Genomic DNA, 13,865 nt, shown 5'->3' with positions numbered 1-13,865 from the left:
AATATATTAATATATGTTTGTACAAGGGGGCACGGTGGCTTAGTAATTAGAACCGTCGCCTCTCACCTCCAAGGTGGAGGGTTCGATTCCTGCCTCGGGGTCTGTGTGCATGGAATTTGCATGTTCTCCCCGTGCTTGGTGGGTTTCCTCCAGGTAATCCAGTTTCCTCCCACAGTCCAAAGACATGCAGATTAAACTAACTGGTGTTCCCAAATTACCCGTAGTGTGTGTGAATGAGTGTGCAAGTCATGACCTGGGTTGGATTGGCACCAAGGGTGAACCCCCTGGGATAGGCTCGAGACTTCCTGTGACCATGTATATGATAAGCGACATAGAAGATGAATAAATAAATATTGCTACAACTTGATTTGACTTGAATCAGTTTAGGGCCAAACCTTATGACCTCAAAAACAAAAAGAACTGTGATAATAATGAAAATCTACAATTGATGTGAATCTACAAACAAGTTTGGTAAAAATGTTATGCAAGTGGACATGTGCAAAAACTCTGTCGTATATATCTTCATTCCGGGCAGTGCCTCAACCTATCTGCAGGCAAATTTTTTTGACCTCTGTATTTGGATTTGGCCGCGTCTCAGGGTTGGAGGGGGTCAAATCTCACCTCCGTGTGGTTGTGGTCGAGTTTGCATGTTCTCCTTGATGGGCTTGGTGGGCGTCCTCCGGGTACTCCGATTTCCTCTCACAGTTTTCAAGTTGCCCGTAGTGTATGATCGCGTGTGTGCTTGTGGCCTTGTCCCCCGAGTCCCCTGGGATAGACTCCTGTCCCCCATGACCCATCACTGAATAAATAATATGGACAAATATTCCCCCCATCTCACACACAAACAATGCTTCACTGGGAAATACTTACTCACTGTGTATCCTGTACAGTGTTGCCGAAGGCCTGGAGCTTACCCCAGGGACACTAGGCGGGGTACACCATGGTTGGGGTATAAATCCAATGCAGAGCACAAGCATACTATGAGCAATTTGGGAAAGCTATTTAGCCTAATCTGCTTGGGCTGTACGAGGAAACTCAAAGACGGGACTCAAACCCTCAACCCTGGAAGGCCACAGTGTTAACCACTACTCCACCCTACTGGGAAACAAAAAACAGCAGTCTAGAAGTGATTTTACTCATTCATGAATTTTAAAAAGAAGTAGGAATTTGCAGAACTGACATATGGAACAAATTTGTACACTTTTGTGTTCATAATCGATTTCAATCAGGTGCCCTGTGGATCTGTGGAGAAATCCCACACAATCCCACACATTCTCCCAAATCAAGGAAATGTGGCTGACAAAAATAGGCAACTATTAATATCGTATTTAAATTACCCGGGGGGGGGGGGATTCCAAAAAATAAAAATAAATAAAATCTGTGCTATATGCTCACTGAAGCAGACATAAATAAAATGGTTTCATAACTCCCATTTAGGGGTCACCACAGCGGACCATGGCACAGCAAACAACTTGGCACAGGTTTTTATGCCAGATGCCCTTCCTGACACAACATTCCTATTTTATCTGGGTTTGGGATTGATGTGGTTGGGGTTTGGTGGTAATCGAAGTATTGCATAAAGCAGTGTCCTGTACGCACCATGCTTCTGCCTGAAAGTAGAAACGCCTGCTAGCATGACTTCTTTGTCATTTTTTGTACACCTTTAAACCTTAGTTTTAACCTTTAGACCCAAATCTTTCATTCCAGTATTGGTGCTGATTTTTTTTTAAATATCATACAGAAAATGTATTATACCAAAGAAGCTAATTCTGAAGTTTAAGCAACAGAAAAGTGACCAATCTTGCTTCCATTAAAATTTTAAGTTGCTAACTTGGCCATTTGGAGAGATAATTTTATTAGAATTTTTATTTTTTGTTTTTGTGTAGCTGCTTTGAGACAATGACCATTGTTAAAAACGCTTTATAAATAAAAAAACTTCTAGAAGCGTAAAAAAAATTGTTGCTTAAATGGCAAAAGTTTAAAAAGCAAAAAATCTGTAGTGTCCGTAACCACGTCAGATTCATGTTACAATATCCTACCAGTTTCGCATTTTATAATAATACACTTTTTCAGGTTTATGTCCTTTACATGTGGAATCTAAATCGGCCAAGTTTCATCTGAATGACAGTTAAGATCGTTGAACGATTTGAATTCCAAAAAGTTCCGGACACTACGGACATGAAAGGGCACGAAACTATTGAACAAATGTGTTTCTTTTGATCTAATAAAAACATAAATAAGTATGCATATTCACAAAAAACAAGCATGGATCAAAAGATGAGAAGTGTTAAGTATTATAAAAAAAATGAGGTTACATGATCCTTTCTGAAAATTCATCTTTTCACCAAGGTAAGACCTTTTGCTTTTTAGCACCAATACCATGTTTTGGTCCCGTTTATGATGAGTCTCAATCACAGATGATTGCTTGGACCCCTCGTACCCGTGTTTTCTTTCTCTTTAAAACACAGGATATTTTTTTGCTGATTAATTGTCTTTTAAGTGGCTTTAAAACCTTGAGTTGACTCACTATATGTTGACGTATTATCTTATGGAGCAGGAAGTTAGGGAGGGAGCGCGTCGAAAGCTTTGACTGATATTTCACAGCAGTCTATAGTTTTACAGATAGAGAAGAGAGCAGAGCAGAGCAGAGGTTTCCACCACCCACCTTGCCTCGAATTGGTACAAGGCCGTGGGTTGTTACCGCAGCAGTTTTCTTTTTTTTTTTCTTTCCTCCTCTCCTCCGCGTTAAGCATCATGCAACAGAGAGGGCTCACGGGTTAACACAAGGCACTGAAATAAAACTGTAGCTACTAAATAGCTTAAAGCCAAGATCAAGATTTTGTAGCAGGAATGAACACAGATATAAAGGAACAAGCGCACAGGCTAGAAGGAAAATGAACGAATGAGGCCTGAGCATGCACGACCCACATCGGATGCTAATTAGATGCTGGTGCACAATGCGTGTGTCCGGTTCATGTGTGAAAATGATTACTAATGCTCTCAGAACCACTTGGTCATGTGATAACCTGGTCATTCAGTACATTCAAGTTGTCAGCTGACTGAGCGACTGAAGCAACCCCAGATCATAACACTGTCTCCAGAGGCTTGTACAGTGGACACTATGCATGATGGGTGCATCGCTTCATTTACTGCACTTCTTACCCTGATCCATCACTCTGGACTCATCATGACCTTTATCTATTGTTCAAGTCCCAAGTTCAGTCCTTATGCTCCCTAGCAAAAAATATTATATTACAGCTGTACCCTGAGGATGAAACATCTCGTCATAAACCTTAAGACTTTAAAATCGTTCTATGTTTTTAAAAAATAAAAAAGAACAAAACAAACAACCATGTGAAAAGTAATTTCTTTATTAATATTTTACAATCCTTTACTTCATTTTTAATGTCTCGTAATGTTCTTTGAATCCTCTCCACTTTGCAGTTGTAACTTTTTAAAACTTTTTTTTTATTATTAATGGAGGGGAAGAAAAAAATGATGTGAGATGAAATAATCATCGTCTGTACATCACTTTTTTTCCAGTTAGGAAAAAAAATATATATATAATTCACATTTTTTTTTATTCTCTTCCATACAGTACACTCAGAAAAGGTAAACGTAACAAAAACCGGGTGGGACGATGTGGCCACTTGGTGTCATGCAGCGTGTTTAAGGAAATTAAACAGAAGGTAATGACTCAACTTTCTGCATATAATTATATTTAACATGGTCAGTTCTCATAAGGAAAAGAAACAAAGTAAAAAAAAAAAAAAAAAAGAAATGAAATCATACGAGTGACATGGAGAAGTTTGTAAAATAATGAAGCAGATGGCCGACAGATAAAATGAAAAGTAAGGTAGTTGAAGAGATTTTGTCCCTAACGTGACTGTAGTGACGTCGGATCTTCAGAAAAGCGAGTCCTTTTTTTTTTTTTTGCGTAAAAGTTCGAAAGCGGGTCAGCTCCAATTCAACAAATTCATCTGATAGTGATGGAGAGCTTTACTTTTGTCATCTTTTTGTCAGTCTAATCAAAGCGTCATATGATCCCATACACAACATTGTAATCATGCAGACTAAGTCTTTTAGCTACCTTTTTTTTTTCTTTTCTTTTTTTCATTAATTTTCCTGAGCCTCAGTAATGGATCCGATTCTGAATATAGTTTTTTTTTTTTTTTTTAGTGTTGGTGCTGGTTTTAATTCTCTCTCCCTCACACTGTATAGTTAAAAAAAGAGGCTGGATGTTACCGTTTTAAACACTAGAATGTTGTATACGGATATGGCCGGTGTCCTGTATGTATTATTAAAATGAACAAGCATTGAATGGAGTTACTGACGATGGTTTCCAATGAATTTCATCCAGCTTAAAAATGAAATTAGCGATGGTATTTTGTTGTCAGTGCTCCTTGTGCTAGAACGGATTTGCTCAATCGTACCAGCGGCACGATCAGACTTTGTGTTTATTGAACGAAATTTTGTACGCTTGTGTCTCTTTGGCTCGAGAATTCTCTGGCAAGATGTTGAATGTTAAAAGAGTTTTCTTATAACAAGTTGGTAGGTGGAAAAAAAAAAAAAAAAAAAAAAAAGTACTGGGCAAAGTGGATTTTCTAAGAACTGGGAGAAACTCCGAAGGCATTGTGCAGCGACGAGACGTTAAAAACAGCCTCGCAACAGCATCTGAGACACCACGCTTCATGAGCGTGAGAGTGTGGATTCAGTCCAGGAATGTCGACAGTAGTCTGCAGTTCTGCGTTGGCCGTCACTGGAGGTCCCGGTCCTCGAGATACCTGTACTCGAACGTGAAACCTTCTTTCTTCCTCTGGCCCCATTTCTCATAGTCGAAGTAAATGTACGTCCCCTGAGGGCACAAAAAAAGGAAATAAATGTACCATCATTCCATTTCCAGTCTCTTAAAACAAGAACAAATGCTGGTCCAAATTGGACTAGTCCTAGTTTAGCCAGACCAACCCTTTTTTTGTGTTTTGTCAGTGATCCATAACTTAAAGAACTGATTTAATTTTATTTATTTACATTTTTCTGTCACTGCAATTTTCAATTTGATTCACTATATTTCTTACAGGTTTTTAAGTACTATTAAAAGTATCTGATAAATAGATCTTGTGTATCTTGTGTTGTTTCCTATTTAAATGTTGTGTCTCGTCCAAAATGATAATCTTGTGCTCCAGACTCCAGGCCAGGAGGTGGCAGGTACTTTGCAGCAGATGCAATTTTTTCAGAAAAAAAGAAAGAAAAAAGTTTTTAATTTAGTTTCAGACAATTAACAGTTGCAAGTTTACCTAAATATTTTAATGGTGTTTCACCACTAATTAAAAGAAGGAAAAAAAGAAGAAAAAAAAAGTCCAAACACCATGGTGAAACATGGTGGTGGCAGCATCATACTATGAAGGTGCTTTTTTCAGCTAGTCAGTCTACATCACTAATAAAGGGCAAAAAAAAGAAAAAAAAAGAAATATATATATATATATATATATATATATATATATATATATATATATATATATATAGTTAACATATACAGTCATTCAAGAGCAAAATGTCTGCACCACCTGTTATAGTTTCTGATTCTTCAGCTGAGAAAACGTTAGACATGGGAAAAAATCCCAAAACTGATAAAGTTAAACCGGAACCCAGAAAATCTTTCAGTCTTTAGCCCTATTCATGAAGATTGAGTCAAGGTGGGAGTATCACTCAGTTCTTGCGCTTCTGCGTTCTGTATGGAAAGAACGAAGGTGGAATCGCTGAAACCCTACTGCAAAATGTCATCGTGCGATGAGACCGAGGCAGAACTTTTCAGTTATAAATCATAAATAAGAATTAAAGAGCTTATGAGTAGAAAACTCCGTATCCATGGTGAGGCATGGTGGTGGCGGCATCATGCTTTTGTATGAAGCTGCTTCTTTTCAGCTAGTCAGGATAAAGGCAATCGTCTTTGCTCAAACTAGCCATATATAGTGGCACAAAACATGTTGGACGAAGAAAAACTACACCTTCTAACACAATAATAATCCAAATACCAAATCTTAAAAAAACAAAACGAACAAAAAAAGTGGCTGAGAAGGAAGGAAGAGCAAAGGTTGAGAAAAGTGCTGACCAGAATTTATCCTGGTTTGTATTTTCCCCCCAAGGTACAGTTCATCTTTGGATCTCACCTGCTCAAACTCATCGGTGATGGTCTTGGGCTCCTCGTGCCTCTGGAACCACATCATGTACTTGGTGTGGAACCTCCAGGACTGCTTTTTCAATGCTTTGGCTGCCAAATACTGAGCCTTTGTGCCCTATTGATGAGGAAACGTGTACTAATTATGTAAGGAACTTTCAGGTTGTGCAGGCTCTGAACAATGAAACAAAATGATCAAAGCCTACCTCAAGGTAGTAGAAAATGAAGAAGAGTGTCTCTGTGGACAGTCTCTGGTAGAACTCCACAGAGTCCGAGTGAGGTGGTGGCATCTGGTGATGAAAAGGCAATGTAGGACAGGGATTCCTCATCAGGTACTGCCTGTGTGTTGACAAACAAACAAATAAAACATGAGGGCACATCAGTTACAGCAATTCATCCCACAACTATGAAAAGCACAAATTATACTGGAAACATTGATTAATAACCTTCATCTTGAAGCGACATGCCTTAAGATGTATAATACTCATATAAGTAAAGGACAGACGGACGTGTACCTGATCCTCTCTGAGTCTGACGGGTGGGGCATGTGTGTCCATGCTGCCTCTTGCATAACGTGCTGGTAGTGCTGCTCTTTGGAGATGGGGATAGAACCCAGAGGACAGACGCCCAGTGATGGAGGAATGTTAACCTCTGAAAGGGAAGACTGAGGGGCTGTAGGAGGACCTGATGGGGCTGTGGAACTAGGGAAAATATCTATGGAAGAAAAAGGTTAATGGTAACTACAGGGACATACAGGACACTCTGAAAGTTTTGGAACAGCAACACCAATTCTTTTTTCTTTAAATTTTTGCTTTCATTTCCCTATGTCTACACCAGTTTTGAACAAACATTTTTTTAAACTTTGAAAAATATCGGAACACATGCATGACAACAACTTCTTGTGTGTGCGCCCTTGTTAGAGAGACAGTTACAAAATTAAAAGCTCTTCGCATTAGCTGTTAAAACCAATATAAAAGACCAGAGAGCCATTTATGGGAGAAAAGCAAGCCATTGGGAAGCTTTGAAAGATAGAAAACTTCAAAAAAGTGCACAAGTGTTAGGCACAGCCAGGACATCACATTTGCACTAACAGCTAAACATCAAACAGGTTAAAAACTATAGCAGTTAATGAGAGAAACAGTGTGAGTGCTGTGAAGAAAACCCCAAGTGAAGTCACTAAAAACCTTCACAGGCAGATGTGAAGACCTCATTATCCAGCATTTAAAGTAAAAACCACAAGATACAAACCTTTCATCAGCAGTAAGAATCAGAAGACCGGATTGGATTTTGAAAAAGAAATACAGAGATGAGTCACAAACATTTTGGAACCATAAGGAACCTCTGCCAAAGTGATGGAAAGGCCAAAGTGGAGAGTAAAAAAAAAAAAAAAAGGATCTGCTCATGATCCAAAACGTACAAGCTGATGGGTAAAGCTCGGTAGATGTAACGTCAAGACATATGGCTTGCATGGTTGCTTCTGAAACAGACTCACTGATCTTTATTGATGCTAAAGATCATGATGGAGCAGCAGAATGTATTCAGAAGTCTACTGAAATATTCTGTCTGATAATTTACAAAAAAAGAAAAAAAAGACATCCAATCTAATCAGGAGGAATTTCATCATGCAGCAAGACACCAACCCGAAACAAATTACTTAATCAAAGAGAGAAAAGTGGAAGGTTTTAGACTGGCCAGGTCAATCAGCAGACCTCAACCCAACTGGGCAGCAGTTTACCTCCTGAAGAGGAGACTGAAGGTAGAAACCACCCTGCCCCCCCCCCAAAAAAAAAAAAAACACACACACAACACCTGAAAGAAAAGCATCGCAAAAGAAGAATGCAACAGTTTCGTGGCACCTGTGGCTTCATGTAATTATGTAAACTCTACCACTTTAGAATGACCTGTTCCAATATTTTTGCCCACCTAAAATAAGATGGTGCCACATTCGTTAGGTTGTGAGCATGCGGAAATGAAGAGCGAACGTAAAGTTACTTAGCTTAGCATAACTCTCATTTACTTGGACAAGAACTAGGACAGATTGGCATGTTAGTTAAAAAAAAGTTGCCAGCTCTGTGCTATTTCTTACAGCTATTCTGTTTGATTCTTGAAATGCAACAATAATGAAAGACAGCTATGTTAGAGGGGTCGAGTGGATGAAATTTGAGTATTCACTTTCATTCAGATTCCAGTACTGTCCGGGCGAAATTATATACGAGGGCGAATCAGAAATGATCTGCATTCTATATAAAATACGCATACTGTACGTGTCTCCGCCTCTGGACCTAGAAAGCATTAAATAAACGATCCAGAATTTACACAACAATAAATCTTAAGGAATTGTACTGCATCACTGGAAGTCATGAAATATAAGATCAAAATAAGGAATACGTGGGCAAAGGACTAATGGACAGATCCAAAAACAACAAAACAACAAAAAAAACAACAAAAAAAAAAAAACAATCTATGACTTTTGGGCAACTTTAAAGGTTTTCATCAAACATTCTATTAAAATTGCCTCATTCAAGAGTTTCAAGAGTCTTCCACTCAGGCAGTGAATCACAGCTAGGCCTGTCACGATTATTATATAATCACCTGAACATGCTTCATGTTGCATTGAACAGAGTATGAATTTGGTGAACGTATCCATTACACTGATGCAAAAATCTGAGGTATGGCTCGAACACTCTTCCAACTAGCCAGAAAAGGAACAAACCAGTCCCAGGTGCTGTTTCTTCCACACACACTAGCGGTTAAACCAAAGGTTTTTAAAAACAAAATAAAAGTCAGATATACACTACCGCTCAAAGGTTCGGGTTTTTTTTGTTTAGTGATTTATTTTCTACATTCTACAACAATACTGGGGATTTGAAATAACTATAAAATAACACACATGGAATTAGGTAATTATCTAACAACAACAGTTGTTATTCTAAGACACGGCGGTCAGCTGTTCTGAAACAGTTCTTGCAAGAACAGTAATGTCAAAATCATTTACAAAACCCATCAAGCACCATGATGAAACTGTCTCTCATGAAGACCTTCCCAGGAAAGCGAGACCAAGACGTACCTCTCCTGCAGAGGAGTTTATTTAGAGTTACCAGTTACCTTAGAAATCGCCAATTAACAACCAGCACCTCAGACTAAAGCCATTATGAAGGGTTTACAGATCATAATTGCAGATACATCTCGATATCAACTGCTCAATGGAGATTATTGCCTACTTCAGGATTGTTTTACAGCAATGTAGAAAGAAATAATCAAGAACGACCATGGAGTTGGAAAGTGATCCCAACATTTTGAGCGCTAGTGTATATTTAAGATGCATCCTTAATGAATGAGCTAAAGGCGATGGTGGCGATAAAAACACCTCCTGAGAAGTCATAAGGAAGAAACGTTGGCTCAACCTCATTTTCGTCTGGGTGAGACCGGATCGCACGACTATAAATTATTTCTTTTGTTTAAATCAGTGTATTTTCTGAAGTTTGTTGAAAGGAACTTAAGAATAAACAACTTAAGATTTCATAATTTAAAAAAAAAAAAACTTACTACAACCGTATCAAAGTGAAATGATGGTCTGTTCAATGATTTAAACTAACTTATTTTGTTCTCAGTCTAAAAAAAGAGCATCACTAGTCGGCTTTAACCTAATTACGAACACAGTTTACGAGTTAAGTAAGGTAATCCAAGGTTCCACTGTATTAAAAACACTAAAAATATCTAATGTACATTGAAATGCTGTGTAACCTGTGTTGATGGTTGTTTAAATGTTATTGTGCATTCAATACAATTTTCTCTGAAAGTCTGATTGATTAGGTGGCACTAACTATCCATAAAAGCAAAGATGAAGGAACGATACTCCTGCAAAATGTGAGTATTTGCAGAAAAAGATCCAAAAAAAGAAAAGGCTGCAGTATTTAAGGAATTTGTTGATTTCATGTTTTGTTCATTTGTTTGGTAAATTTTAAAGTATGAAAAGATTGTGGATCTTTTTTTTTTTTCCCTTGATCCATGGATTTAATTAATTAAATGGACCAACAAAACATTGATTAAACTGCATAATTGATTAAATTCCACAGCACTACTAAAACCTGTTACAGGTTACATAACTAAGTGAGCTTAAATTAGATCAACAAACAGCATGCTTAAAAAAATAAAAAATAAATCATTATTTTGATTGACATAAATAAATAATTAAATATTACTGGCATATCATACAATGATATGCATTTGACGTACCTGAACCATTGCACACTCCTGTATTCCAATCTACAACTTTGCTTCCTGAAAAACAAATTTATTAACCTTTAGCTTTGCTTTAAAAAAATAAAAATAAACCCACACAACCGTGTCATTTAATAGTTAAACAGTTAAACGTCTAACCTTTAACATTTTGTTCAAAACTTAATTTTCATGTTTGTGTGGAAAATGCCACATTAATGTCAAAATGCTGTTAAATTCTCAGTCATTTCAGGAGAACAGAATCCATAGGACTCCTACAGAGAGATGAGTGTGTGTGGGTGTATTGTGTATTCACCTCCAGTGAGATGTAGCGCAGTGAGTTCTCCTTCTAAACCTGAGCCCTGAGCTGCGGTCTCTGCCAACGATTTCAGAGAACTGAGCGGTTCCTGAGGCTGAAAAACAAGAAAAAGTAGAGATATATGTCCATGTACATACAGGTGTACACGCACACACTCTCTCATACACACACACACAGACAGTGACTGAGATGCTGATATTCTGCAATGATCTACAAAATGCTGTGATCAATGCATCATCTAGTGTCAGGTGCATTATAGAGAATGAAATGTGCTTTATTATCTTAAATAAAGGTGACCACGGTATAAAAGCTGGTGTTTAAGGTTGACTGAGGCCTGTGCTGAAGGTGGAGATGCACAACATCGATACAGTTCTGTGTTTCAGTACATTTCCCCGAGGATAAGAGAGAAGCGTGTCAGAAAGGACTGCTGCTCTCAATTATAACTAGAAAATTAATTATGTATGATGTACAACCAGGGGTGTCTAATCTGATCTGCAGAAAGTCGATGTGCAGGTCTTCATTCCACACACCGATAATCCACTGAACCCCAACATCATCTGATTATACAGGCGGAATCAGACGAGGCTCCTGACGGGCTTGAATTAAAGTGTTTAAGTACCCGACCCTTTGTGTATACAACTCAACATTACATTATCAGGTACTACAGGATAACATTGTGCCACCCTTCGCACTCCCACCCTTCGCACTCCCACCCTTCGCACTCCCACCCTTCGCACTCCCACCCTTCGCACTCCCACCCTTCGCACTCCCACCCTTCGCACTCCCACCCTTCGCACTCCCACCCTTCGCACTCCCACCCTTCGCACTCCCACCCTCCGCACTCCCACCCTTCGCACTCCCACCCTCCGCACTCCCACCCTCCGCACTCCCACCCTCGCATTGACACCCTCGCACATTTAATCAATCACACACCCGCACATTTAATCAATCACACACCCGCACATTTAATCAATCACACACCCGCACATTTAATCAATCACACACCCGCACATTTAATCAATCACACACCCGCACATTTATTCAATCACACACTCAATCACACATTCAATCACACACTCAATCACACATTCAATCACACACTCAATCACACATTCAATCACACACTCGCACATTCAATCACACACTCGCACATTCAATCACACACTCGCACATTCAATCACACACTCGCACATTCAATCACACACTCGCACATTCAATCACACACTCGCACATTCAATCACACACTCCTGCACGCACTTACTCAGCCGCAGTCTCTCACACACATGCCCACACTCACACACCCTGACTTAGTCACACACACTCACTTATTCACTCATGCTCACTCACTCAATCACTGTCAATCGCTTTCACTCATTCACATTCGCTCCTGATTATTTTTAATCGCTCTCACTCATTCATCTTCACTCACTCACTTCAAAAGGTGTCAAATCCTCTGCAGAGAAAGTTTTAGTTTTTTCATTCCTAGTAGACAGAAGCCACACCCTTAAGTCTATTGAAACCTAAGAACAATTTTAGATAATAGCTAGATAATCAGATGGAATGAGGTGTGGCTTCTGCTTGGTTGGAATGAAAAACCTGCACCCACAGTGAGCCTCTCTGGATGAGATTCGACACCTGCTTTACACTCTCTCCACCAAAAGTGAAACCTTTGTGACAGCCTGACTACGACACCTTTACGTCGTTCTTCTCCAGACTGTTGCTGTACAGATGGAAGCACTCAGACTTCCAGAAAGTATTTACCCCATGTGAACGTTTCTCTTTTATAATGCACTCGTTTTCTAGAATCTAAATAATTTATACCTTTTTTTTTTCTGTGGAGCAGAAAAACAGTCCACTCTAATATATTTAAATGTAATACTGCCAAAGAGAGAAAAAAAAAAAAAAGAAAAAAAAACACACTAAGGGGTGAAAACGTATGTAAACGGCAGAATAAGTGAAAATGTTTAATTGTAGATTGTCCCATGATTGAAATCCTCCTATGCTCTGTGGCATGTAAGCAAAAAAAACAAATCGAGCTGACCTTGAATTGGGACCATTAACAGGTTCATTACTGGGTCACGGGAACTACTCAATTCGCTGTGTTTCAGTGATTAACGTTGACGTCTGCGTTTAAAATGGAAACGACATCAGTAAATAGGCCTGGAAACACACATGTTCGGGCACATGTTCGCATACCGGTGGGAGGCGTGAACAAAAGGCAGGAGAGAAGAGAAGCCGCTCTAACCTAGAAATATCTACACAGAGAGGGAGATTATAGTAGAGCTGTGGTGTATAAACCACTCATTAAAGCCTTTAAAATAAATTAAAAAAAAAAGGTTTAGAGGTTGGCTACCAACCTAAATAAATAAATAAATAAATAAATAAATAAATAAAAATCCTTAGGCGCTAACAAACTAACGAGCGAGTACAACCAGATGGAGCTGGTATCGCTAATTAAATGCTTTTCATCAAAACAAAGGACGCGAGATCCTAACGCAGTCTCTGCGTGGAGCTCCTAACATCTGTGCAATCTCTTTTCTCGACTCTGTACCGATGCATACGATCGTGACCAAAAAACAAAAACAAACACCTCCTAAAAATGTTAGTGCTGATTATAAATCGGTAAGACTGATTTAATGACGCGATAATCAATAACAGGCCATCACTCATCACTTGTTCTCTTTTACTGAGCACTAAGTGTATCCTGTTCTGCTCAGAATAAACTGCTTTAATATCAAATAGCGTAGAGTCGTAAATAAACACAGAAGAAATCAATAGGAATGTCCTGCGGCTGATGCGGCGCATGCTACTTCATTTGCCTTCATTTATTTATTTTACACTTTCAAATGATTAGAAGCTAGAGATGGGAGTCGGTAACCGCTCCGTAATCCATCACTAATTTGAGCAAACCGATTGATGACAATTTTTTTGGTGGATTATCAGATGTCTCTAGACCTCCGGCTACCAGAGGTTACAGCATCACCCGGGAATCGAACTCCGGATGATAGGGCGAGCACTTTACCACTGCGCCACTTAGAAGCGAGCAGGACATAAAGAGGTTGTAGCCATGTATTCTTTTAAAACAGAGATTTTTATCTGCGGTTTTGGCCTGTCCAAAGTGAAGGTTTTAAAAAACTCCGTTTTCAGTGGTGT

The 13,865-nt window shown here is 38.9% G+C and overlaps 1 protein-coding gene across 3 annotated transcripts in view; it reads right to left on the bottom strand.

Annotated features, from left to right (window-relative positions):
• Window positions 1–3,355: 3,355 nt before the first annotated feature.
• cnot3b (CCR4-NOT transcription complex, subunit 3b) overlaps window positions 3,356–13,865 on the bottom strand; it is a 31,596-nt gene continuing 21,086 nt past the window's right edge. For all 3 annotated transcript variants that reach the window (XM_053490052.1, XM_053490054.1, XM_053490053.1), the window contains exons 14-19: window positions 10,710–10,806; window positions 10,412–10,456; window positions 6,691–6,889; window positions 6,382–6,514; window positions 6,168–6,293; window positions 3,356–4,855 (exon numbers count right to left, since the gene is read on the bottom strand). In XM_053490052.1, coding sequence (XP_053346027.1) covers window positions 4,757–4,855; window positions 6,168–6,293; window positions 6,382–6,514; window positions 6,691–6,889; window positions 10,412–10,456; window positions 10,710–10,806 — 699 coding nt within the window. In that variant the 3' untranslated portion in view covers window positions 3,356–4,756. The remainder of the gene's footprint in view (window positions 4,856–6,167; window positions 6,294–6,381; window positions 6,515–6,690; window positions 6,890–10,411; window positions 10,457–10,709; window positions 10,807–13,865) is intronic.

This window comes from Clarias gariepinus, chromosome 28 (genome assembly GCF_024256425.1).
Source record: "Clarias gariepinus isolate MV-2021 ecotype Netherlands chromosome 28, CGAR_prim_01v2, whole genome shotgun sequence".
NCBI lineage: Eukaryota > Metazoa > Chordata > Actinopteri > Siluriformes > Clariidae > Clarias > Clarias gariepinus.
This window is presented reverse-complemented; position numbering and strand designations above follow the sequence as displayed.